This window comes from Aspergillus glaucus (genome assembly GCF_001890805.1).
Source record: "Aspergillus glaucus CBS 516.65 unplaced genomic scaffold ASPGLscaffold_5, whole genome shotgun sequence".
NCBI classification, from domain to species: domain Eukaryota; kingdom Fungi; phylum Ascomycota; class Eurotiomycetes; order Eurotiales; family Aspergillaceae; genus Aspergillus; species Aspergillus glaucus.
Window position 1 is genome coordinate 814,481 of NW_019170457.1, and position 25,406 is coordinate 839,886.

The following is a 25,406-nucleotide window of genomic DNA, read 5'->3' on the forward strand; positions in this document are numbered from 1 at the left end:
CTGAAGGTCATTTTCGGTGTATTTTCCGCTGGGGTTGTTGAGCTTTGCCATGAAGTGCGGGATGAAGGGGGCCAGGAGGTTGGACTTGTTGGTGTAGTTGTAGGTGTAGTCGTTGGCGTGTTTGTCTTCATGTTCAACTTCCTCGTCGCTTGTTTCGGATTCTTCCTCGGAGGAGTCGGTATCGGTGGTTTCGGGGTTGTTGGTACGAGAGGATTTGTCTTCGGCGCAGTCGAAGTACATGGTGATGTCGTCTTCCTCGACGGTGGGTTTGTGGTAGGAGAAATCGTCTTCATCTTCGTCAGAGTGCAGGTATTCGCTCTCTTGCGCGGTGCCATACTCGGACGACACTTCTGAGAAATTCGAAGAATGTTTGTCTTCTTCGTTTCCATGATCTTTGGGAACAGCTTCATCCACAGGTGACGCAGGGCGAGGTTCAGCCTGCTGCACGTTCTCATCCTGTCCAAGCTCCTCTCCATGTCCAACTTCATGATCTTCTTCATAGTCACCTTCTTGTTCCTTTTCATACTTCTCTCCAAACACCTCCTTATGCTCATCTTCTTGTCCCTCACCATGCTCCCATTCGTTAACCAATCCCTCACCATCCTCAGACTCATTCTCACGCTCAATCCTCGCCCTATAAGCCTCCTGACGCCTCTTCTCCTTCTCCGGACGCTGCTCCTCAGCCTCCCTCTCTTTATGCTCAAACCGCCGCAGAACATCTTCAGCAGAAACCCTCCCCCGCGCCCTCAACATCTCATCAATCATCTTCTCCCTTTCAATCCTATCCCTCTCCTCCTTCGACTCCCTAGAGTAAGGGTCCATGTGCACACTGTTTGCATAACTGTACATGTAGTGAAAGTCCGCTTTAGTTTGCGTCCCGAAGGTGCGCGGCATCCATTTTGTGTAGAAGCCTCGACCGCCACGGCCTGCGACGTTGGGGCTGTCTGCGTAGGCTTGTCTGATGCGTTGGGCGCGGAGGTCGTGGTCGTGCTTTTTGCGGCGGTAGGGGTCGCGAAGGGTTTCGGCGGCTTCTTGGATCTGGTTGGTTTCTCGTCAGTAGGGTTGACTTTGTTGGTCATTTTGAAGGGTTGGAGGTGAATGGAAAGAGGGGGAAGGTCGTACATGTTGAAACTTGTCGACGTCGCCATCTACCGCTTTGTCTGGGTGGTGCTTCAAGGCGAGCCGTTTGTAGGCGTGGTTGATGTCCTTGAGAGTTGCGTAGAAAGGGACCTCCAGGACCTCATAGTGGTTGGTTATTTTGATTGAAGGCATCGTGGAGAGGACAGGGAGTCAAGGCTCTCTTGGTTGCTGGAACGGAAGGAGGTTGGAAGATGATGGTAAGATGTGACTTCGCACTGTGTGGGTGGTAGTCTCTTTCAATAACAACTACTTGACGAGACGAACAGAGCTGTCACGCTGTTAGATGGTACCCTGGGAATTCGATGCCAGAGCAGAGGCTTGAAGAAAACAGATTGATAGAAATGAATCAGCAAAGAGAAGTTATGGGGACTGTCCAAGGGAGAGATGACAACAGGAAAAAGAAACAACATGTCGGGGGAATAAAGAGGAGTCAAGTGGACAGTGAATGCCCTGCAAGACTGCCTGGCTTGTGAATTTAAATGGCATTCAATAGCATATATACATGGGTCTTCATTGAATTTTTATCTTTTTACATCGAAACTGGATATATTGGAACATAGGGCTGGACCAGCATAGAGCCATTTCCACCAGAATACCCACAAAATCCACATCAAGGAGAACAAAAGAAATTGTAAATTCGTCTGATTTTACATGGTGGAACAAGTCTAGGTATTCACGGATAAGTCTACACACATGGCGACTTTTCTCCACAGAAGCATCATGACAGCTTCTACATGTCAGCACTGGCGGTGGCACCGGTAATAATTTCAACCAGTTCACCGGTAATGGCGGCTTGACGCTGACGGTTGTACAAGATCTGGAACCTGCAAAGGGTTAGCAACCCGCGAAAGTTGAATCATAAGACTCCAAAACTTACTTGTTGATCATCTCACCAGCGTTCTTCGAGGCGTTCTGTAAAAGAGAAATTAGGTTAGTTTGGTTCATCTGTCAATGCATTCCCATGCCACCGGGATACTTGCCTCCATTGCGTTACGACGAGCCTATAGCTAGTTAGCAACAATGCTCTCAGTTCATTTGGAAATAGGGATACTTACCGAGATTTCGCAGGCGTGGCCTTCAGCCATAGCCCAGAACAGGTTGTTGGCAAGGGAGTATTCACGGAGGTTGGTCAAGACCTCGTCGTTAACCTCGAAAGCAGAGATATTGGCTGCACAATTAATCGTTAACTATTGAATCGCAATAACCGCAATAGCTGAAAGTAGAAACTCACGGGACTGAGTGATAGCCTCCTCAGAGAAGGCATCAATGGTCTGGGGCTCGTAGCTCTGGGCGTTGACGAAGGAGTTGAACAGAACCTTGACGCTAGCGTACTCGCCAGGCAGCAGAGCGATCTGGTCGGCGATGGCCTGGGCATCAGCGAAGGTGGGGATGTCCTTGCAGACGTTGCTGAAGCTCAGGACGACGTCCTCGGAGTTGGTACGGGCCAGCTGAGCCTTGGCCTTCTCTCCGAGCACAACGATCTCGGCGTTAGGGTTCTCCTGGAGGATACGGCGGGTAGCCTTGGCCAGACCGGAGTGGATACCACCACAGAGACCCTTGTCGGAGCTGGCGACGACGATCAAAGTCTTCTTGTCCTCGAGGGGCTTGGTTTCGGCGTTCTCGAAGACGGTGTTGGAGGTTTTACCATAGACACGCGATTCGTCCATGGCCTTCTGGGCACGAGTAAGACGAGTCGAGGCAACGATCTTCATGGTTTTGGTGATCTTCTCGATGTTCTTAATCGACTTGAGACGGCCCTCAATTTCACGCAGAGTCGCGAAGTTGGCGGCGTTGGCGGGCGCAGTGCTTCTAGATAATTAGCCATATTATTCTTGACCATTCCTATCCAGTGCAATAGCCCAATTGTTCCTCCCCATATAAATTCGGTTCCAGCAGAGTGATTGGGGTGGTATGTGTGAACGACATGGGGGGGTAATTGGTGGTGTTGGTGGTGATGGTGGGTGGTGGTGGACAAGCGGAAGAAAGGTTCGACGACCTACCGGGAGAGAACGGCACTGCCGGCCTTGACGGCCGGGCGAACAGCGGCGCGGGAGAACATTGTCAATGGAAAGAAGAGTCGGACTGGGGAAAAAGTCCAAGAGAAAGAAGGTCAGCAAGACGTGGTGACAGGAAGGCCGCAAAGGTCAATCGAGTGGGCAGGAAACGGAAGAAGTCGTTCAACTCCTGTTTCTGTTCATCCGACTGCCGGCACATTGCCGCACTAAACCTATTCGGGTAGGTTGTGAGGGTATGACGGAACAGACCAGTTACGCAACTATACTTGCCTTGTATTACAGGCATCAAGGCAGTCAGTAAGGTGTCAGCTTCAGCTCGGGCCGGAGAAACTCCGGAGTCGCAAAAGTCGCCTCAGGCCCCCCAAAAAGACCGGCCTCGTTTTCCATTCCATTCCTTCTTCTCTCTCCTCACCCCCAACATTTCTTCTTCTTCTTCTCTCTCTCTGTGTACTCTCTGCTTATTCTCTCTCGATTCTCGTCACTGTTGGCTTCTTATTCCACCTTTTCCCCCTACTTATATGTCTTCTCCTTCTCTTTAAACGCCATTTTCTAGTTTTTGTCTCTTCATTGGCCAATATCTCCTTGACCTCATCGTTCGTTCAAGCGCCAGCTCGGGTGTTCAGACTTGGCAGTCGACCATTACTGTCGAGTCTTTCTTTTACTCTACCTCGATTCTCTCTGCATTCTTACGCCCGAGCGCGACGTTTCCCTGCTTTCCGGCCTGCAATCATGAGTGCCTCGGAAGATGACACTCCGTTAATGAAGACGAATGGCAAGCCCGGTAAGTTGTCCTGATTCCCGCTTACGCGTTAGTCGCCCTATTCGCGACATTGCGCATTACTTTCAGCCTTGTTCCGCCTCTATACCTACCGAATCCCGTGATATCCCCCATTTACCACCACATTGCGCCTGGACGAATGTTGACGATTTTGCTTGATGGATTCTAGGTCCTGCTCCCGACAAGGGTCCCAATGACGTGAAGATGGAGGACGCGACTGACACGAATGGTCATGTTGACCCTGGCATTTCAATTCGGTTTGGCCCAGTCAAGAGCGAGGACACTGAAATGGATGATGCCGGATCCGACGCTCTGGCCGGCAAAAGGAAGAGCCGGGCAAGTGTTGATCAAAAGAAGTCATACGCGGAACTGGAAAGTAGTGAAGAGGAGGATCAACCATTGGTACGACACGCCCTTCCCCTTGCGGATGCCTTCCCTTCGTTCCCCCATATTATGCGACACTCTTGCTGTCGCTTTCGGTTACAACGGCTGACCGTTCGATAGAGCAAGCGCCGCCGCACCTCTGTGAAGCACGAGGATCCGGAGACGGACGATGACGTTCCTCTAGCAGCCAATGGCAGGAAGCTTCCCAAGGCCTCAGAGACGGCCATAGGCGAAGAATCCGATTCCGATGTCCCTATCAACAAGAAACTCACTTCCGAAAAGAAGAAGATCCAACAGAAAGGGGAAAAGGCGGCTGAGACCAGTCGCAAGCAGGGCCCCGCGAAAACTACCGCCAAGTCCGCTGCTAGCACAACGAATGGCCGCAAGAAACAAGCCAATGGCATCAAGAAGGAATCGGATGATGAAAAGGCACCCGCTAAGAAACCAGCCGCCAAGAAGGTGAAGGCGGAGCCCAAGCCTCCGGCCAAGAAAGGAAAGGCTACCCCGGTTAAGGAAGAAAGTGCCGAACCCGACGAGGGCGAGGAAGAAGAGTATAGATGGTGGGAAGATCCTACCAAGGGTGATGGCACGGTCAAATGGAACACCCTTGAGCACAACGGTCTTGTTTTCCCTCCAGATTACGAGCCGTTGCCTCAGAATGTCAAATTGAAGTATGACGGTGTTCCCGTCACTCTTGCACCCGAAGCGGAGGAGGTGGCCGGATTCTATGGCACCATGCTGAACTCTACTCAACACGTGGAAAACCCGACCTTCTGCAAGAACTTCTTCATGGACTTCAAGGATATTCTCAAGAAGACCGGTGGTGCAAAAGATTCCAAGGGCAACAAGGTCGACATCAAAGATTTCTCTAAATGTGATTTCCAGCCCATCTTCGCATACTATGAAGGGCAGCGCAACGAGAAGAGACACCTTCCTCCAGCAGAGAAGAAACGACTCAAAGCCGAGAAGGACGTTGAAGAAGCCCCCTACCAGTACTGCGTATGGGACGGCCGCAAGCAGAAAGTGGGCAACTTCCGTGTTGAACCACCAAGTCTTTTCCGCGGTCGTGGTGAGCACCCCAAGACTGGACGCGTGAAGACCAGAGTTCAACCGGAACAAATCACGATCAACATTGGCAAGCACGCTCCGGTTCCGGTGCCACCTGAGGGTCATCGCTGGAAGGAGGTGAAGCATGATCAAGAGGGAACATGGCTCGCAATGTGGCAGGAAAACATCAACGGCAACTACAAATACGTAATGCTTGCAGCCAATTCCGACGTCAAGGGCCAAAGCGATTTCCGGAAGTTCGAGAAAGCCCGCGAGCTCAAACACTATATCGATAAGATCCGCAAGGATTACCAGAAGAATCTCAAGAACGAATTGATGGTTGAGCGCCAGAAGGCTACAGCGGTCTATCTTATTGACCAATTTGCGCTTCGTGCTGGTAACGAGAAGGGTGAAGACGAGGCTGAGACAGTTGGTTGCTGCTCTTTGAAATATGAGAACGTGGCCCTCAAACCGCCAAATAAGGTCATCTTCGACTTCTTGGGTAAAGACAGTATCCGGTTCTACGATGAAGTCGAGGTCGACAATCAGGTCTTCAAGAACCTAAAGATCTTCAAGAAGGCGCCGAAGAAGAATGGCGATGAGATCTTCGATAGACTAACGGTATGTTTGCGTCTTTCACAATTCATGATGTCAGTCACTAACTTCTTGATAGACGTCCGCTCTCAACAAGCATCTTTCGAACTATATGCCTGGCTTGACTGCCAAGGTGTTCCGTACTTACAACGCGTCGCACACCATGGCGACCCTGCTTAGGGACATGAAGGCCGAGGGTACTGTTATTGAAAAGGTCAAAGCGTACAACGATGCAAACCGCAAGGTTGCCATTCTGTGTAACCACAAACGGACGGTTGCTGCGTCGCACGCCGGGCAGATGGAAAAGATGAGTGAAAGAGTAGATTTTCCTCCTGGGATTGTTCACTACCACGTGCTAACCGGTATTTTCTCTTTGTAGATCAAGGGCATGCGCTACCAGAAATGGCGACTTAAGCAAATGATGCTTGACTTGGACTCGAGTCTCAAGAAGAAGAAGGGGGCAGCCTTCTTCGAGATTGACGAAGACATCGACCAGGAATGGATCAAAGAACATCAAGCCTTCCTGGTTGAGGAACAACGGCAGAAGATCCAAAAGAAGTTCGAGAAAGACAACGAGAAGCTCGCTTCCGAGGGCGAAAAAGAAATGAAGGCCAGTGAGCTTGAGGAACGACTCAAGGCCGCCAAGGAAATGGAGAAGAAATTCGCCAAAGAGAACAAGACTGGGAAGGTCGAGGCGGAAGGCAAGGGTCCTACTGTCGACAAGTTCGAGACTTCCATCACCAAGATCGACCAGCGTGTTGAGACGATGTCCGTTCAGGCTCAGGACAAGGAAGATAACAAGGAGGTTGCGCTTGGAACTTCCAAGATCGTAAGTTTCTTCCTACTCTTCGCAAGTGGAACAAATGTCTAACATATACAGAACTACATCGACCCCCGTCTCACCGCAGTCTTCACCAAGAAATTCAACGTCCCCATCGAGAAGTTCTTCTCCAAGTCTCTGCGCGAGAAATTCGAATGGGCCATTAAGTCTGTCGACGGCGACTGGGAGTTCTAAACGCCTCATCCTAGACAGAAATTGGTCTCAAGACCTTGACGCCCCAACATGTACACCATATACAACTGATTTTCTTCGCTTGTTTTTTTTTTTTTTTTTTTTTCGCTTTTTTTCGCTTTTTTTCGCCTTTTTTGCTTTCCCCTTTTCCGCTCGCTCGCCTGTTAAGGTGAGTGGGACAGATGGATGAATGACCCATATATAGCATAGCATATTTTCTTTATCGATTCGATTCTTGTTTAGAATTGGTGGTTGGTGGTTGGTTGGTTTTCTTTTCTCGCTTTGTATGTATCGTTTTGCTTCTTTAGGGATTTATTGGATTAAGATCCATTGGCAGACAAGATAAAAATAAGAAAAAAAAAAAAAAAAAAAAAGTTAAAAACTAGTAAAAATTAAGATATTTCAACGCTGTCAAGAGTCTGCACAACATCATGTTCTCGAAACGCATTCCATAGACATCCATACTTGCGAGAAGAGAATCTTTGAACAAAAAGCCAGTTTATATTCAAGTCTAAAAAGCTGAAAGTTAAGATGAGCAAGCATGCAAATCATGGCTGAAATAATATAAGACACCGAAATAGAAGAACGAACAAATAACACAACACAGGGATATAATAAGACAAGTCAATATGCTAAGACAAACCCCGAGAAGTAAAAGCCGGAACGTTAATTACATATGAATTAGATGCTTGTCCATCGTGGTATAAGCACAAACTTTCGGCGGACTCCCGAGGATGAATGAGATGAAATGATGAGATGATGAAGAAATGCAATAATGGATATACCCCACCACCCTGCTCATGCTGGACAAAAAGGAGATGTTCATCGCGAAGGGGAGAAAGGAATGCATATCGGTCGACTCCGGTGGGGTATATGTCGTGATCATGTAAAACTGAAGAAAATGTGGATGAAGAATGGGGGTTCGTGAAGCTGTCGTGACCAGAGTATCTCTTTTTTGTTTTTTTTTTTTTTTTTTTGTTTTTTTTGTTGTTTTTTTTTTGCTTTTTTGTAGGATTGAAGAAGTTTATGCTTTTTTGTCCGGCCTTATGGCCACCAGCCCATGCGCTTGTAAGACTCGACCATTGCGCGGACACCGTCGGCGTCGAAGCGTTCCCGGCTGGGCTTCCAGCCGGTGGTGGTCTCGAAGAGTGTGCCGTCAATGGACATGTCTTGGTCCTTGAGCACATCGCGTTCGAGGAAGGGGCTGATTGGGCCTGGGCGCTCGATACCCTTCTTTTCGAGTAGTTCAGCCCAGACCTGCAAGCTGACTTCGTTCATGTCATCGACAACTTCGTCCAGATTCAACTTGGCGAATTGGGACGCTACGGAGCCAAAGAAAGTGCACTTGAGTCCGAACACGGTGTCCAGAGCCTCTGCCAGATGTCCCTGGCGGGTGTCGCCATGGTCGACCACATTGAAGGCCATTTGGGGGGAGTCTGTTGTGCTGGCTCTCCACTCAGCGGCCTTCCACAGGGCACTCGCGGCATCCTGAACGTAGAGAGTGTTGACCTTCAAGTCCTTGGTGTGGAGCAGTTCCAAGTCCCGCTGCAAATCCAAGTACACGCGTGCAAGGCAAACACCCATGGCAAAGTAACCATGGTCGTATTCACCATAAACGTGGGGCAGGCGCACAAGACAGTAATTGAGACCAGGGATCTTCTTCAATTCCTCACTAGCCTTCATCTTCCACTTGGCCAAGCGGTGCCAGGGCTGAAGCTTGTCGTCCTCTTTCCGCGGGGTCGCTCCACCCTTGTAAACATGGGCGGTCGAGCACTCGACGAAAGATTGAATCCCGCGACGGGCGACTTCCTTGCCTAGTGCCATGGCCAGGGCATAGCTGCGGACCTCGTAGACGTCATCGGGCTGGGAGTGTCTGGTTTCGCCGCCACAGTTGAGCACGTAGTCGAACTGTTCGCCATTGGCTCGATCGAATATCCGTGGGAAGTGCTCTGGACGTATGGATGCCCTTATCAGCCTTGATTGATTCGTCTCGACAAATCGGGGAGGATGTACCACTCACGTTCCCGACTGGCATCGGCCTGGACGAACTTGTCCTTGGAACAGGCCTCTTGGAATTCAGGCGCCAACCAAGCCAGCTGAGGTAGCACCTTATCAACGAGACGGACTTCCGATGCGAGGTTGTTTTCGTGGAGGTACAGGGCGAGGTGACGGCCAATGAACCCTGCGGGGAGAACGTCAATGTTAGCCAACACATCACACTAAAAAATTGAGAGTGGAAGAAGAGAGTCCGTACCCAATCCTCCGACAATCAAGACTGCTGGTTTCTTTCCTTCAGCCATAGTGAATTATCGAATGTAGACGGCGAACAGTATAATAAACTGGTCGAATTGAATCGCACACGCAACCGGTAGTAAACTTGCTGGTGATTTCCAAGTCGTCTTGCGCCCCGCGCTTAGGATCCGGCTGGTTAAGAATGCGGGGAGATTTGAAAAGCGACGAAGAGAACAAAAAGGCGGAGGGGAGAGAGAATAGGGGAAATAGAAGAGTATAGAGAATATGCGATGAAGATGGTATCAGTTGCGACAATGCTCGCGGGGGGAGATGGTGGGATTGCGTAGAGAGGGGAAGAAATTTGGAATAAGAGAGAAAAGAAATAAGAGGGAGGAGAGAAAGAGGAATAGAGGCAAGTTATGCTGGACTAAACGACGCTTTGATGGACGGTGCGTGTCAAAAGCCCGGTCCCCCCGCCGTTGAAACAGGAAGTTACACATACTGTCACTCTCTCTATTTACTGAGTATTACTCTATATCTACAGCATACAGCATACAGCATACAAACACCTTCTTCTTTACTATGTAGCCGTGAAGACTGCACACGATACTCCGTACAGATCGACCCAGCCCGGCGGATGCAGTCAAACAAAGAATCGCGATGAGTTAACCTTAACATGGCTACTACCATTGTCCGAGAAAACTACGAGAACAGCCGTTGACTGACGACCAATTACTACAGAGTACTTCCACTTTCGGCAATTGATAATCTGTGCACATTTCTCACTAGTCCTCACGGTATCCCATTGCTCCGAGCGCTGAGAGTACGGAGGACAGAGCACTTATCCTACCCTGTTGATCTTGAAAAAAAAAAAAAAAAAAGTACTCCGGACAGATGGTCTTGTACCTTTGGCCCTGCCAATCCCCCGAAAAATCATGACGGTTGAACGGAAAAGCAAACACAGACACGCGGGAAATGTCAGGACAAAGGACTTGATAATCAGAGACAAGCAAGTGAAAGTACATACTAGGAGGAAAGGGGCTAACACACACACAACCGCGGCAGAAGAGAGAAAAAGAAAATACGAAAGAAGGATCCGCTCAGAATCCAAACGATCTCAGCTTAGCGTCGCGTCTAGAAATTTCGCCGGTGGAAAATCCCGTTTGCAATTTCGCGCGCTCCCGTTCGAATAATATGACCGGCAGAACAAAAAAACCTGAATAATTGGAATCCTCAATAACTAGCTACTAGTTACACTTATGGGGTTCCATCGGCAGCTCGCGCTCGTCCTGCAAAGCACCTCCCTCCTTTGCCTCCCGTTGTGGGACGGGCTCCGTTTCTTAAGGACGCCGGTGCATTGTGGGATGCCATAGTTCCCGGTCCAAGTGGGCAGAAGGGGAAAGTGAGGAGGGGCGGGCAAACTCTGGTGATGGTATTTCGGTGATAAGGGAATGCTGAGTGATTTGCTCACCGACAGAAGCCGAGCCCCGAGTACAGAGTAGTATCTCTGTCAACGATCACTTAATGTATTCCGCGCGCAGCCTAGCCGAACATGTCCTTTCCGGAGTCCTCCGTCCTGCGTACATAGTACTACGTACCCCGAGAGTGCTGTTTGCAGGGGCATGCGATCATCCCGGGGATTATGGGATTATGAAGACGATGATCTTCGGGTCCATTCATTGAGTTTGAGTTTGGACCCTCAATTGTCCCCTACCAAAAGAACCAAAGACGCGCCCCTCTGGAGTACTTTTGGGGTTAGATATTAATTGAACGAACTGGAACAGAGTCAGAAAGTGACACACGCATACCACACTATTGAACGATATTTTCTTTTTTCGGCCCGAACTCGGTCTCGCTCGCAACATTCACTGCTAGTACTGGCATGGCATTGATTGACCGTGCGATGCCACCATTGACATACAGTCCACTCTAAGGCCTACTAAATCCAAAATTTTTTTAAAAACCCCCCCCCCCCCCCCCCCCCCCCCCCCCAGCCGAAAACCCCCGATCTGAATATGCTGACGTCGAGGATTCGGGGATTTCTCCCGGTTGGGATTTACCTGTGTCCCATGGTTCGTCCCATGGTTCATGGAAGCTCCGCATAAGGATTCCGGAGTACATAGTACTATAAGACCATATGCAGTGCTTAGGTACGAATGCATAATATTATGTATTTTATCCAAAGGTACAAAGTTCATATCAAAAGAATACAAAAGCCTAGTCATCCTGCCGCTTGCAAGTACGCACCAAGCTTCCATCGTATTCACATCGTCTCTCCCCAAGTCCCAGTGCGCAGGTGCGCGGGGCACACAGCCAAAAATATGTCACCGCTGCTCTTTATCACACGATATGCAGCATAACGCTGATCTTGAATCCTTCCTCTTTCTCCCCTTCGTCCCCATTGTTCAAATCCCGAGTACATGGCTCGGGGTTAGATTGCTTTTGCTGCTGCGAGGCAACCGCCCACCCCTTCTGCAGCTCGCGCATGACAATCACCCAGTCCTAGTCTTTACCGCGACGCACTCGGATCACTACACTAGACCATTCCAGCTTGACAGTCGCTGCGATGATATTCTGCGATGACGATGACGAGGGACTAGCCCAATTGCGACTAATCTCGTTATTTAGTTGCCTGCTTGGCGATTGGCCCTGGCTTTGGCTGTGACCCTGCATTTGGCTATGGCTTTGGCTTTGGCCCCAATTCTCTGGGTGACATTCAGCCGCCATGTAGGACAGGAACGGCGAGGCTGAGGTAAAGTCGCGGAAGGGGATCCAGACAGGGCCCATGCTGGGCTGGATGTTGGAGGAGACCAGGAAGGTTGTTTTCTTGGGGAAAGAGGATTTGTACGCGTAATTTTTGTCAGAGGGGTGAGGCTGGATGTTGCCATTGATGTTGCCGTTCTCTTTGCCTGCCGGACTGGCTACAGAGATGGTCTGTGGTTCCTCCCGGACGGTGCTGCGGTCAGGCGTATTCAGAGCGTTTTCCTCAAGCATGTCCATGTCATCGTCCACGTCAATCGCATGAACAACCGGAACAGGCGTTCGCGATACACTGCGCGACTCGAAGAGTCGTTTCTTAGGAAGAGGTTCCTCATCGAGCAGAGCAATATCGCGGAATGGTGTGATACTCTTATTCGAGCCCGATACCTTCACGTCATTATTAACCGGAACCTGAGGCGGCGTTTCGAACATGTCATAGGCCTTTCGCTTCGCCTGTCTGTTGCTCGTCTCGCGGGTGATAGGGATGCTGGGAGTTTTGGGCGAGCTGCCCTCGTACAGTGTGAAACTTGGCGACTGGGGTTCGGGTTTGGGTAGAGGCGAGGAGAGGAAGATGCTGTCGCGGTTGGAATTCTTTGCTGTCAGCATGGGCTTCTTCACCAGATGAGAGAACTAACCTTCTTAGATTTCCTGCCGCCCTTGCGGATATTGCGCGCTTTCTTCTCCAGGAGAATCATGATAACTCTGGTAATCCTATTCCAGTCAGAGCCAACCAACCCTACACCGAAAACCACAGACAAGCCAACAAAAGAAAGCAACATACTCCTCCTTCAACTCCGGATAAACAGCCATAGCCTCGGGCGACTTGTCAAAAGAATCCGTCATCAAATACTTCCTCCGATTCTCCTCACTCCCCCAATACAACCTCCCATACCTCTTGACAAACGACTTCGCGCAAGACCTTAGCTCATTCTCCTGCTGCAGCATATCCGGCCACGCATAGCCCCTGTCGTAGACATGGTTGTTGAGGTTCGTGATGAACTCGTGGTGGTATTTGGTGTCTAGGTCGAGGAAGAGGGTGAATTCGCGGTCTCGCTTGTGGATTCTGAGCTTGCCTTCGTCGAGGAAGCGTTTCATAGGGTGGTCGGGTATGGTTGGGGCTGGAGTTGGGATTCTGAGGGGGAGGGGGTCGAGGTAAGAGGGTGTGGTTTTTGACATGGTGGGTTTGTGTTGATATCGGAGTAAGAGATATAAGTAGAGAGACTATAGAAATAGCATGGTTAGGCCAAAAACAAGAAGACTGAGAGGGACTGGGGGGGAGAGAGCTGACTGCAGCAAGTAGCAGCATCTTCGCTCATTCACGGAAAGTAGAATATAGATAAAGGGTTTGGTGAAGAGCCACTGGTATAATGAAACCACCAAGTGAATGCAGTGAAGAGCTATCAAAGTACACAGGCAATCCATTATAATCATCATTCATAATTGAGACAGCTATAGAAAGACAAGGAGGGTATGAGAGCAATATCTAAAAGCAATATAACATCGCTAGATCTCAAAAAATCGTACGTAGCCAACATATCGAGCGATAAATTATTCTGCCCCAAGGCATTTCAATGAACTCTTCAGCTCCTTAATCGCCGTGTTGACATCGTCAAACGTCAACGCTGATACAGCCCACCGCGCATGTTTCTGCGCTAGCGCAATGGTCTGGTCGTCGGCATCTTGCAGGTTCGACGACGGTCTCGATGCAGGCGTTGCAGCAGGCACTGGTGCAGGTACAGGAACCGGTGCGGGAGCTGCCGCTGCCGCAGGCGCAGGTGCAGGTTGCGGGGCTGTACGCGATACTGCAGGGATCCCTGGGGACAGTTGTGCGGGCGGGGGAGTAGCAGTATTTGTAGGCGGCTTATTGTAGAAAGAGCTGGGGTCATGGGGAACATCTGGCGGGTTCGAGGGCGAGATCGGCGGTGGTGCCGGTTGAGACGCACCCAGGTTCGACGGTGTATCCGGGAGATTTGGTGTCGATCCGATTGTCTCTGGCGCAGATGGCAGGTTCAAGCCCGGTTCCTCAGCCGATGGAGAAGTAGGCAGGTTTTGCGGTGCGGCAGGGAGATTTGGCGATGCGGATGTCGATTCACCAGGGACATCCTCCACAGACGGCTGCGCTGCTCGTTGCGCAACGGATTCATCAAACGCCTGCACATCCTGCTCGGCCGGACCCTCTTCCTCGACATCCTCCCATTCTTGTTGTCTAACCGGGTTCGTTGCATTCGGGTCTTCGCCAGCCTTAATCGCTTTCACTATTCTCACTGCATGGTATTTGGCGAACTTAATCTTGGCGGCGGTTTCAGCGTCCGGGGCGTTCCAGATCTGGCACAGTTCGAGGAATGTAGCGGCGGCTTGGAAGGTATCTGCTGTTTGTCTGCGCACAAATCAGTAAGTGGTCTTCACGAGTATAGAGGCAGAAGCGTACTTGGTAACCTTGTTGGCGCTCATAGTCGTATCCGCACGATTAAAGACCTCCAGTGCAAACTGCTCCACGTAGGCATGTGCAGCCACATTATCCGTTATAGTATCATTATCTGCATTCTCGCTTTTAACCTATCACCACCGAATCAGTATCCCTGATACCAAGCAACCGATCGAGCGTGCGTAACGTACTTGTTCGAGCTTATCAACGAGGTTCGTCGTATACAGCTTTGTCTCGTCGTCTGCCGTATGCAAGCCCTTTTCGATAATCTGATTCACGATCCAGAAATTACCTGCACCCAACTATCGTTAGTGAGCTCCGACGAGGTTTGGAGCGTTGAGGTACTCACACCAATAAGCAACGGCTGGCTTCACCCGCTCGACCTGGGCTGCTCTGGCGGCGAAGCGCCCGATGTCTGCGGATCTCAAAGCGGCTGGGATATTACTCATAGGGGCGGCTGTATAATAAAGTGTTTAGAAAAGATATCTGCAATTGTTCAGGTTGGCGAAGAGCGATGGCGGGGGATGAAGCTCTCGGGCGGAATCATCGATGCCGAGCTTTGGATCGCCGCGGTGTCATCATGCAGCCTGTCACAGGAAGCGAACCACAGCAGAGCAATACAAATAGCTAGATATTGTAACTCCCGTGATATTGCTCCATAAACAAAAATCATGCTAATACCGGTTGTATCCCAAATGCTCCTAATAAAGCGTCAAATCATAGATCGTACTATCAAATCAAGCATCCTCAACTATCCATTCTCCAATCTCAACTCTCTCCTCAGCCAAAGCTTCCACCTCCAAATGGTCCTCCACCTGTCCTCCTGGTCCTCCAATGCGTTCAATTACAACCCAGGCTCCTCCCTTCTGTTCAAGCCCCGGTTGCAAGTCGAGGTCTTCAATCCGTATTCCAGCCAAAGAATCGCTGTACGATCCATCCTCCGAAACAGCCAACGTTTCTTTGTACGGTCCCTGTCCAAGCTCAACTGTCATCAGCGCTGGCGAAGGGCCAACTGCGCGATCCCCGATTAAGGACTGTCTGCTTCTTGCGATAAGTTTGACCCGGGTCATCCGCGGAGTTTGCAACGAAGCCAACATCCGATCTTTTCCTGGAGGTAAGACGCCAACATCCGAGAGCACTGCTCGTTGACCCGCCCTCTCTGCTGCAAGCGGTCTCACCTCGCACGGGATAGTAGAGGAGATCCAGAGCGTAAACCGGCCAAGCTGGTCCGGTGCAAACGTAGAGCAAACGATAGTGTACTGTCCTTTGCCTAAAGCTCTTGTTTCCGCGAGGGCACAGCCTCTACGATAATCACCGCTGTCTGTAATGATATCTCGACTTTTAGCATTCGACACGCGCTTTCCGTTTGACCAGAACAGCTTGACGTGCGTGGCTAGTTCGGGCACCGAGGATTCCAGGAGGATAGATACCTCGGTCATTTCCGGAACGTACAAGGCATATTGCGGGTTGAGCGGGTATCTGGCGGATTCGGCATTGCCGCCTGCCGTCGATCTCGTCCATGCTCCGTGGACTTTCCGCATGCACGTGTGTCTTTCTTTCGATTGAGCAACATTCACGGGAGCGGTAGAAAACGCAGACAAGGTGAAGTTTTGGCTCAGGGCAGGTAGACCTTGCTCAGCGACCACCGCCGTATAAGTCGTATAAGGGGGTATTTCAAGTCTCATGAGGGTATTGGGCGAATCGACATATGGCCCACGGTGGAGCGCTCCATCGCTTAGACAAACCCTTTGCCCGTTCGCATTGAAAACATAAATGCTGATAAAACCCAATTCTCCATGAGCCTCAGAGCCTGTATTAGTCTTGAAGTGTTTTCCTAGAAGCAACCAGACAGTCCCTCCAAGCTCAGAAAACACTGCAAACTGCGGGTTCTTCACGAAACAACCTGGGATCCCTTTCCCGTTTGCAAGATCCCAAGTGAAATGGAAGTCCTCGCGATGATTGAAGAGCCCTGAATTCCAGTTCAAGTACAAATTTTCAAAGTGTTGCAGGACTCTGTCAAGATCCATCCAAAAGGTTCCCGGAGAAAGGGGATCGTGTCGTGGATCTGATGGCTTGCGTGCTCTAGTGAGTGCACGCGCGGTGGTTGGTCCAGCCCATGGGTTTTTCACAAGCGTCTGACGCCGTCCTCTCGACTCTCTCATGTCTAGAATGGCATAATCATGTCCACTAACAAGGCCCAGTTCGGTCTGCTCTCTTTCGGTCAATTCGCCGGTTCCGATGGTCAGGAGGACATCACCATAGTGAAAAGCTTTGAACAATCGCTTCCAGAGTTGCTCGCCCGTCACATCCTCTTGATGCAGGAAAACCTGCTCGGGAATCCATCCCGTCAATACCCAGAGGTCGGTACCGGAATTGCTTCCGGGAAAGTCGTAACCGCCGCGAAGCTTCAGATATGCCTTTTCCACGAGAGCTGGCCACAAGAAGTTTGAGTTATTTCGATCAACCACATGAAGTGACCTTGAAGTCTTAGATGCCGGCAAACGATCGTCTATGGCCACCTTTCGAAAGCATCCGTTAAAGTAAAAGCAAAAGATGTATTTCCCAGAAAGCGTCTCCTCAGAATTTCCGTCTTCATTGAAAGGATAGGATACTGGAGAGAACCGCTGTCTCTTTTAGTAAATATAATCAAATTGAATAGACGAGGGAATTATACCTTATCCAGGCCACGCTCCAACCTCGAGGTGGTAGCGCAAAGACTAGCAACCACCGAGCAGTCTGTTAAGACATCCTGCACGAGGTCTGTCTTTGTTGAAACAAACATGGTTGGAGTTAACGGTTGGTCTTTATTGCTAAAGTTCATAGCCAGTAATTCCTGAGGTCGCTTCCAACCTGCAAAAATATCCCTTTGTGAGCTGGACAAATGAAGATCGGGTTCGTCCCTAGACGTCAGTTAGAAGACAGCCCACTCTCGACAGCGATATTAACTTGCATACAGAAACAGCATTCCTCCATCTTGCTGGAACTCCTCTGGCTTCGGGGCACTGGCCCATGGCGGAAAAATGAACCCGTTCAGTTTCGCTCCCTCGAGAAGAATGATTTCCTCACGAGTAGTAAGCTTCCGTGTAGACACTGGTGGCTGCAGTCTAGGTGTGCCATTCTGATCCGCCGGAGTTGCCGATTGCCAGTCTCGAACCCCTTTAATCCTCTCGGCCCTGGTAAGCCATTCCTTGCACTTTGCATCCAATGCCTGTTTATCTTTGGGAGACGCGGCCAGTTTCAGTGCCTTCATGTACTGCTCAGCGGCTTCAATGGCCGCCTCTAGAGCTTGCTTCTGCGAGCTGGCATTGGACACATCCCGCTCAGCTTTCTAGAATTACCGGTTAGTCAGGGATTCCACTAGCAAGATGGGTCTCGGATTTAGCTAGTTAAAGAAAAGGAACAGGTGAGATACCAAAGCTTGAGCCACCAGAGACTTTTGCGTTGGATCGTTAGGTCTCGACATTGTGGCATTGATTGACATATGTAGTCAGGAAACGAAGATGATCGTCACTATATTCGAGCACTCTAGGGAGTTTCCTCTCTCGGTCTCACTATCTCGGTGTTTACCCCCACGCTGATCGGATTTTCTAACGGTCGACTAAAGCAGCAAATGACATGGTTGTTGCTCGGACATCGGTTGGAGACGCTCCGAAATTGCTATCAGGCAGTTAGTCCGAAGCCAGCTCTTTTTTTGTCTGGTATACAAACAGTGACAGGCGACATGTGTACCTGAGGCAGGTATATTCACTGACAGCTGGTGAATTGCAAACGACTTACTCGAATCGGAGAGGAAACACGGGACTGGCGTATGGTAATTCGGTAATGGACGATACTGTAACAGTGCGGTATCGCCTGGACTTCTCCAGTTGGACCTCGGCTCGTTTCGTCATGCGCTCCAGAATATCCGCGCCGAGGTGCTAAGTAAAGAACCTACAATCTATGATTCTTCTCCCTTTCTTTTCTCCCCTTACGATCGCAGTAGGGTGTACTGCTGCGTCTTCCTCTCTCATTGACATTTTATTACATTCAAGTGTATCCTTTGTCGACCCTTTTTTGTTGGGATTGCGACTAGTCTCTACAGGACCCCACTCGGCCTATCCTTGACCTCTTCTCCTAGGGCTCTGGCTAGACCGAATTGCATTTTCTATACCCCGGTGTTCGCTTCTCTACTCTCTATACGCTCTATCCTGTGCTTCTATATACTCCGATCCAACAATGACCGGTCAATCGAAACCCATGCGCCTGTCCCCCTGGCAGAGCGCTGTGGCGGGTGCAACGGGTGCTGTACTTGCCAATGCTGTGGTCTATCCGCTTGACCTGTTCGTGACGAAACCATCGCCTGGATTTTGATTCAATGGAAAAGTATGCTAACTTATGGTTTTCTGCGACGGCAGTGTTAAGACAAAACTCCAAGTCCAAGTCAAGAACGAGAGCGAAGACGGTACGGTTCAATATAAGTCGACCATGGACGCCATCAATAAGATCGTGGATAGCGAAGGTCTCAGTGGTCTCTACTCGGGAATTGCTGGATCGCTTCTGGGTGTTGCATCGACCAACTTCGCCTACTTTTACTGGTATACCATCGTGAGAACCATCTACATGGCCTCGGATAAAGTGCCCAAGCCCCCGGGAACCGCTGCTGAGCTCAGTCTGGGTGCTGTGGCGGGTGCTGTTGCCCAGATTTTCACCATCCCTGTCGCCGTTATCACCACAAGACAACAGACCCAGCCGAAGGAGGACAAGAGAGGTTTCTGGGAGACTGGCAAGGAAGTCGTGGACAGTGAGGATGGTGTGTCTGGTCTTTGGAGAGGACTCAAGGCCAGTTTGATCCTGGTTGTCAACCCGGCGATCACGTATGGTGCTTATCAGCGCCTGAAGGACGTTCTTTTCGCTGGAAAGAACAACCTCAAGCCCTGGGAGGCTTTCCGTAAGTTGAACATTCATTCACAAGTGCACATGCATAGTCTAACAGGGTCGATCTAGTTCTCGGTGCACTGTCCAAGTCGCTGGCAACTATTGTAACACAGCCTTTGATTGTTGCCAAGGTTGGCCTTCAGTCCCGTCCTCCTCCGGGCCGGGAGGGCAAGCCATTCAAGAGCTTCAGTGAAGTCATACGCTATATTCTCGACAAAGAAGGGCCAATTGGACTCTTCAAGGGTATTGGGCCCCAGATCACCAAGGGTCTCTTGGTCCAGGGTCTTTTGATGATGACCAAGGAGAGGTATGTTTCACTCACTCGAGGTACATTTTCTACGACATTTTGCTAACAGCACATAGAATGGAATTCTTCTTCATCATGTTCTTTGCCTACTTGCGCAATCTCAAGGAGAAGAAGCTGCAGAAAACCATTGGCAGCGCCGCATCTACGGCCAAGACAAGCCTTCCGGCGACGCTCAAATAGAGGTAATCTGTCTTTTATTCTGTTTGGATATACTTGATTAATGTTGGCTTATTTTGTTTTATGCTCGTCTGCGGCGCAAGGGTTACATGATCTCTTTCGGTTTTGTTTTCTTATTACTTTTCGTTGTCAGAGGCGGCTTTGGCTGATAGAGTACTGCTATTTTCTCCAGGATTTTGCAAGGCAAGTGAGGATGCATGGCACTGGTATATAATCGCATCAAATACTTCACCTGGGAATTAAATGAATTTCAAACCCGATGGCACCTGTATATATTGCTAAAAATTGTTATTATGTTTGATTATGCCGTATTTATGCCCGTTGTCCTGAGGACTAGCCCTTGTCGTAAGGCTGGTATTGACATTTCTCGTTCGACAACAGATGCTCATGGATACCACCTGAGTTCATGTACGCTACCATTGTTTTGTGTATCTTTCATTTCTTTTTCCATTATCCTATTGTTCTATCCTTCGCCGTGTTACATCTACTCCGTGTATCTGTGGTGGTACATACTGCCAAGATCTGCAGCGCGATCCTCTAGCTTTTATATATTTTCCCCACAGGCAACACGATAAGTCCATTTCCCCTACCACATCCTCAACAACACAGCTTTCAATTGCAACACAGTCCGATATCCCATATATCGGATACCTTCACAACCCTCGAACCAACCGAGGACAAGAACCATAATGCGATGGCCATGGTCCTCCGACTCGCAGGACAAATCGCATCCGAACTCGGACAACGATAAACACCACTTCCCCACGCCCTGGTCCTCCTCACCATCCTCCCCCTCACCCCGAAACTGGGATACCTCCCTCAACGCGACCGACTGGGCCGCATTCACAGAGACCAGAACCCTCGTCCCAACGCTCATCCTAACAGGCTCGATCCTGGCCATCGTGCGCATCCACCGTCGCTACTTTCGCCGCTTCCCCGACGCTACGAGTATCGCGCCATGGTTCTTTCGGAGAAGGAGTATTTATGGGCAGGTGACTAGTGTGGGCGATGGGGATAATTTCAGGCTGTATCATACGCCTGGGGGGAAGTTGACGGGGTGGGGGTGGTTGCCGTGGAAGAAGGTTCCGACGCTGAAGAGGGAGTTGAGGGATAAGACGGTGCGTATTTTCCTTTCTGTACCCTATTCTAAGAATTGGGTTGGAATTTGTTACTGACTGGTGTAGGTACACGTCCGTCTAGCTGGCATCGACGCCCCCGAACTCGCCCACTTCGGCCGCCCTGAACAGCCATTTGCTCGCAATGCACACACCTGGTTAACATCCTATCTCCTCCACCGTAAAGTCCACGCCTACGTTCACCGCCAAGACCAATACCAGCGCGTCGTCGCGAGTGTTTACGTCCGCCGCGCGCTAGACTTCCCCCCGTTCCGCAAGCGGGACGTCTCGTACGAAATGCTGAAGCGCGGACTAGCGACAGTCTACGAGGCGAAATTCGGGGCAGAGTTTGGGGGCGAGGCTATGGAGAATAAGTACCGGAAAGCAGAGTGGTGGGCGAAATGGAGGAAGAAGGGATTGTGGGTGGATTTCAGCGAGGATGGGAAGGATTGGGAGAGCCCGAGGGATTTTAAGACGAGGATGGGGGCTGCGGAGACGACGCATGAGAAGGAGAATGGGAAGGGGAACGGGAAAGGGAAGACAACAGAAGAGAAGAAGGGGTGAATGGGTCGGTTTGGTTGCTTATGATTGTCCTAGTATTGTACAGCTATTGCGATGATGATATGAGTGATGACCTTACTTGTGATAAAAGTCATAGAATGGTACTAATGTGTTATGAGAGGCGTTTATCGTATAGTAGCATGTCATCTGTAATATACGCAGAGTATAAACCTCTCCCGAAAGAGTTTTCCACCCAAATCCATGATAGCCGTCCCATATCAACGAACGTAACCCCATTGCCCCAATAGCGCCTTGTTAAAGGACGATGCATAATGCCAACAGAAGAAATAAAACAAGCTCAAGAAAGCGCAAGTCACCAAGCACCCTCTAGACTAGCAGAACTTCCGTTCAATCTCCGCAAAAAGCTTCGGCGAAATCTCATCACTGCCATCCCCCTCAACCCGCCATAAACACCCCTGCCGGTCATAATGCTCCAGCAAGCCCTTACTAGTCTCCTCAAACTTATGCAACCGCTGCTTCCACGTATCGATCGAATCATCCTGTCTCTGCGTCAACGGCTCCCCCGTCACATCATCCTTCCCGGGCACCTTGGGAGCGTTGAAACTAGTATTATATACCCTCCCCGAGGACTCGTGGACCCAGCGCGAACCTATTCGAGAGAGAATCACAGACGGCGGTGTGAGGAGGTGCACGACGAAGTTCACGGGGACGATCTTGTCCAGACTACCGGCCTGCGCGACGGTTCGCGGGAAGCCGTCGAGGATGAAGGAGGCATTGGGGGAGATGGGGGTTGTTTGTTGCGACGAGGGTGTGTTTTTTGGGAACCAGCCCTTGGATTTGAATTCGGAGGAGATCAAGTCGAGCATCATTGAGTCGGGGACGAGGTTGCCGGATTGCATGACGGCCTCTGCTTTGAGGCCTGTGCATTGTTAGTCTGGTTGACATTGACTGATAGTAGTATAGGTATAGTGAGGTATGCATACCCAATGGTGTTTTCCTGCGCACATTGTCCCGTAAGATGTCGCCTGAGCTTATCGATGCTAGTTGTGGGAATCGTGTAAGGAGTCTTTCGGTTTGTGTTCCTTTCCCCACGCCGGGGGCGCCGACGAGGATGATGCGGGCAGCCTTGGTGAGCTGCTTTGTCGCGGATGTCATTTCGTTCAGTATATAAATTCTCGAGCAGGGTATCGTTTGCGATAAAATCTAGTGTTCTATTCTGGAGCGTAAAGGTCGAATGGCAGTGGTTATCGGCGGTGCAATGTGTGTGAAGGCGGGGGAGATAAAATATGTCTGGAATTATTGGATCCCCATCTTGGCCTCGTGATTCAAAATAAGAACAATCTATTGGGGGACGCAAGCAAGGCGATCAATGGTCTATGCTAATAAACGTTTATCGCAGTTCAACAAGTTAAGGATTGGGGAAGCACGCGATTCTGTGGGGTTGGAGATATTCTGAGTTCGGAAGCCGGTGAGATGGAGAGGCATTGACCGAGACCACATGCAGAGCCCGGTGCCAATGGCAGTATTTAAGTAGATAGTAGGGTCCCCGGATAGTTCTACAGTGTTACTTGAATTCACCAATTGCAATGACATTCAACAGTCCAAATGGTGTGCTTGCACAGTCGTATTAAGGCCCGTATGGCCATGTATCTAGATTCTCCGCATCGTAATTACCGTAACCCGCCGTGGTCCCTCGGTTAGCGAGACTTAACTCCGTGAAGTCACGTGAATTATATCACGGGCGCGTGTCTGCGCGCGTCTCGCGTCGGCGTGGAGACGATGCGCTCTAACTCGAGATCTGGAAAATTGACAAAACAGAACAACAGGTTGATTTTGGGGCGTGCACTATACGGACGGCAGTCAAGATGATTCGGCAGGACTTCCATAGGATCGATCCTAAACGGAGGACGACGCTTGATCACAAGAAGAAGCAGTTCGCAACGCCGATATTCAAGCAGCAGGACTACCCGTTTCGATTAAATTTCTATGGCGTCCCGCCAACCGCAGAGATTACGCTGGAGGAATTTGAACAATGGGCTATCGACAGATTAAAGAGTGAGCATGCTGGAACCTGGTTCTAATTTGGATTGGTGATTGACCGATGGTGAACAGTCCTGGCCGAAATCGAGGCCTGCTCTTATCGAAACAAGACGCCCGCTGAGACCGAAGAACACATCAAGCCTCTCCTTCAAAAGTTCCTACATCTTTCCTCGAACACGTCCTCGTCGATCGGTCCCGCAGACGCGCGATTGAAGAAGGAACGCCAGAAAGACCACTACTCGCATTTCATCCTCCGTTTGGCCTTCTCGAGTACAGAGGACCTCCGTCGGCGATTCGCACGGGCTGAGACCATGCTGTTTCGGTTCCGCTTCCAACACGATGATTCTAGGGAGAGACGTGCCTTTATCGAGAGTTTGAGCCTTGATTGGGAATCTGTCAGTGACGAGGAAAGACGCGCCATGTCTGATAAGTTGGTACAGGCAACACCGGGTTTGCGCCGGGCTGATGAGGAAACTTGGTATAAGGTGGATTGGGAAAGAGTTCCTGAATTGGTTGAGAAGCGGAGCGTCTTCCTTTACAAGGGAAAGGCATACGTTCCTGGAAGGGAGCAGTTGAGTATGGTCATTGCGGAGTTCACAGCTAGATTGGAACGTGCGCTTGAAGTATGTGCTACTCAATACTGCGTCTAAACGCAATGCTAACTTCTCCCAGCTCACGAGTCGAGCCCTACCGCGCTTGGACGAAGACGACCGTTTGACGCCGATCCTAAACCACCTTTCGAAGAACTTTGGAAGTGCCGAGTCAGTGTATTCGGAAAGCGAAGGATTTGTCGATGGTGCTCCAATTACTGCTGGCAGCATTGACCACCTCTCTCAACACTTCCCTCTTTGTATGCGCAACCTACACATGTCATTGCGCAAGAACAACCATTTGAAGCATTTTGGCCGACTTCAGTATACCCTGTTTCTCAAGGGTATTGGGCTGTCGCTCGAGGAATGTATTCTTTTCTGGCGCCAGTCTTTCAAGGGCTTCACAGACGACGAGTTCAACTCCCGATACAAGTACAACGTCCGGCACGCCTATGGTGATGTTGGTGGTGATGTCAACCGCAGAGGCCGCGGATACCCTCCCTACTCGTGCCAGAAGATCCTCGGCGACACCAACCCTGGCGCTGGCCAGACGCACGGTTGTCCATACCGTCACTTCTCGGTCGACAACCTCACCAACCTTCTTCAAGCCACGGGTGTTAACGACAAGGAAGTGTTACGAGGAGTGCGAGAAGACGTTGGCAAAACACGCTACCATATCGCTTGCAACAGAGTCTTCGAGTGGGCGCACAAATCGGAAATCAAGAAAGTCAAGGATGACGGGACATGGAACCAGACGGATCTCGACACAATCGTCCATCCCAACACCTATTTCAAGCGCAGCTACCTCTTGAAGCAATTGGGAAGAAATCCTCCGCCTCAGAATGCTTAGAAGCCGCGCAGGTACGATTCCACGAGGCTACGTTGTTTTCTGGTGTCCATCCACCCCAGGTGGCAGGCGTTTGGTTCGGCGTCGTGGTGTTTAAGCGATTGTCGGTTCTTGTATAGCTCAATTACGTATAATATGAAAGAATATAGGCTGCACAATGGTTTTTCCAATTGGTATATCTAGTATTAAGAATAAAAAAAATTAAGAAGTCGTGGACTTGTAACCACAGCTGATTCCCGGATCATCCTCAAGGATCAAAACGACCTTTCCAACCCAGGTGCCCAGCGTCGGGTGAGTCTCTCTTCGTCCGACAGACAAACAACTTCACCATGGGGTACTTGACTGAAGCGTTATATGTAAGGTGTGTCGGCGTTGATATATTTTGTGAAGAATATGAAGAAAGAAGAAAATTGGCGGAAGAAATGCCGAAATTTAAATGCCCGCGGCGCTAGTGGTGCGGCCGAGCATAGCAACCAAAGACGCTGCAACCTGGCCTTATGCCACGGC

The 25,406-nt window shown here is 50.2% G+C and overlaps 11 protein-coding genes across 11 annotated transcripts; 4 read left to right on the forward strand and 7 right to left on the reverse strand.

The window, feature by feature from the left end:
* Positions 1-1,552: 1,552 nt before the first annotated feature.
* On the reverse strand, positions 1,553-3,209 carry ASPGLDRAFT_44466 (F1F0 ATP synthase subunit gamma). The gene is made up of 5 exons (XM_022546032.1): positions 2,372-3,209; positions 2,196-2,308; positions 2,121-2,141; positions 2,018-2,052; positions 1,553-1,964 (listed from the first exon to the last, which is right to left on the reverse strand). The coding sequence occupies exons 1-5, from the start codon at positions 2,850-2,852 to the stop codon at positions 1,871-1,873; spliced, it is 744 nt and encodes a 247-aa protein (XP_022403312.1). The 5' UTR covers positions 2,853-3,209; the 3' UTR covers positions 1,553-1,870.
* Positions 3,210-3,586: 377 nt separating this feature from the next.
* ASPGLDRAFT_167030 (DNA topoisomerase 1) lies at positions 3,587-7,076 on the forward strand. The gene is made up of 6 exons (XM_022542635.1): positions 3,587-3,936; positions 4,103-4,335; positions 4,438-5,985; positions 6,038-6,277; positions 6,338-6,787; positions 6,839-7,076. The coding sequence occupies exons 1-6, from the start codon at positions 3,885-3,887 to the stop codon at positions 6,971-6,973; spliced, it is 2,658 nt and encodes an 885-aa protein (XP_022403313.1). The 5' UTR covers positions 3,587-3,884; the 3' UTR covers positions 6,974-7,076.
* A 938-nt stretch (positions 7,077-8,014) lies between these two features.
* On the reverse strand, positions 8,015-9,270 carry ASPGLDRAFT_64882 (NAD-dependent epimerase/dehydratase family protein; the record flags this gene model as incomplete). Its single annotated transcript, XM_022548830.1, has 3 exons — positions 8,015-8,919; positions 8,991-9,152; positions 9,225-9,270. 3 exons carry the CDS (start codon positions 9,268-9,270, stop codon positions 8,015-8,017), a joined length of 1,113 nt encoding a protein of 370 aa, XP_022403314.1.
* Positions 9,271-11,582: 2,312 nt separating this feature from the next.
* Positions 11,583-12,847, reverse strand: ASPGLDRAFT_1253418 (uncharacterized protein). Its single transcript, XM_022540553.1, has one exon. It carries the CDS (start codon positions 12,566-12,568, stop codon positions 11,705-11,707), a length of 864 nt encoding a protein of 287 aa, XP_022403315.1. The 5' UTR covers positions 12,569-12,847; the 3' UTR covers positions 11,583-11,704.
* Positions 12,683-13,057, reverse strand: ASPGLDRAFT_121158 (uncharacterized protein; the record flags this gene model as incomplete). The annotated part of the gene is made up of 1 exon (XM_022540210.1): positions 12,683-13,057. The coding sequence occupies one exon, from the start codon at positions 13,055-13,057 to the stop codon at positions 12,683-12,685; it is 375 nt and encodes a 124-aa protein (XP_022403316.1).
* Positions 13,058-13,510: 453 nt separating this feature from the next.
* Positions 13,511-14,836, reverse strand: ASPGLDRAFT_64883 (uncharacterized protein; the record flags this gene model as incomplete). The annotated part of the gene is made up of 4 exons (XM_022548831.1): positions 13,511-14,339; positions 14,391-14,518; positions 14,579-14,679; positions 14,737-14,836. The coding sequence occupies 4 exons, from the start codon at positions 14,834-14,836 to the stop codon at positions 13,511-13,513; spliced, it is 1,158 nt and encodes a 385-aa protein (XP_022403317.1).
* Positions 14,837-15,124: 288 nt separating this feature from the next.
* Positions 15,125-17,850, reverse strand: ASPGLDRAFT_33529 (calpain-like protease PalBory; the record flags this gene model as incomplete). The annotated part of the gene is made up of 4 exons (XM_022544318.1): positions 15,125-17,011; positions 17,062-17,287; positions 17,342-17,715; positions 17,800-17,850. The coding sequence occupies 4 exons, from the start codon at positions 17,848-17,850 to the stop codon at positions 15,125-15,127; spliced, it is 2,538 nt and encodes an 845-aa protein (XP_022403318.1).
* Positions 17,851-18,303: 453 nt separating this feature from the next.
* ASPGLDRAFT_167041 (putative peroxisomal carrier protein) lies at positions 18,304-20,065 on the forward strand. Its single transcript, XM_022542636.1, has 4 exons — positions 18,304-18,706; positions 18,782-19,314; positions 19,371-19,608; positions 19,665-20,065. The coding sequence occupies exons 1-4, from the start codon at positions 18,603-18,605 to the stop codon at positions 19,786-19,788; spliced, it is 999 nt and encodes a 332-aa protein (XP_022403319.1). The 5' UTR covers positions 18,304-18,602; the 3' UTR covers positions 19,789-20,065.
* Positions 20,066-20,474: 409 nt separating this feature from the next.
* ASPGLDRAFT_120925 (thermonuclease family protein) lies at positions 20,475-21,464 on the forward strand (the record flags this gene model as incomplete). Its single annotated transcript, XM_022540188.1, has 2 exons — positions 20,475-20,903; positions 20,970-21,464. The coding sequence occupies 2 exons, from the start codon at positions 20,475-20,477 to the stop codon at positions 21,462-21,464; spliced, it is 924 nt and encodes a 307-aa protein (XP_022403320.1).
* Positions 21,465-21,793: 329 nt separating this feature from the next.
* Positions 21,794-22,577, reverse strand: ASPGLDRAFT_122016 (adenylate kinase ADK2; the record flags this gene model as incomplete). Its single annotated transcript, XM_022540281.1, has 2 exons — positions 21,794-22,341; positions 22,406-22,577. The coding sequence occupies 2 exons, from the start codon at positions 22,575-22,577 to the stop codon at positions 21,794-21,796; spliced, it is 720 nt and encodes a 239-aa protein (XP_022403321.1).
* Positions 22,578-23,222: 645 nt separating this feature from the next.
* Positions 23,223-25,117, forward strand: ASPGLDRAFT_44477 (DNA primase subunit PRI2). The gene is made up of 3 exons (XM_022546033.1): positions 23,223-23,477; positions 23,535-24,085; positions 24,135-25,117. The coding sequence occupies exons 1-3, from the start codon at positions 23,288-23,290 to the stop codon at positions 24,900-24,902; spliced, it is 1,509 nt and encodes a 502-aa protein (XP_022403322.1). The 5' UTR covers positions 23,223-23,287; the 3' UTR covers positions 24,903-25,117.
* Positions 25,118-25,406: the final 289 nt, after the last annotated feature.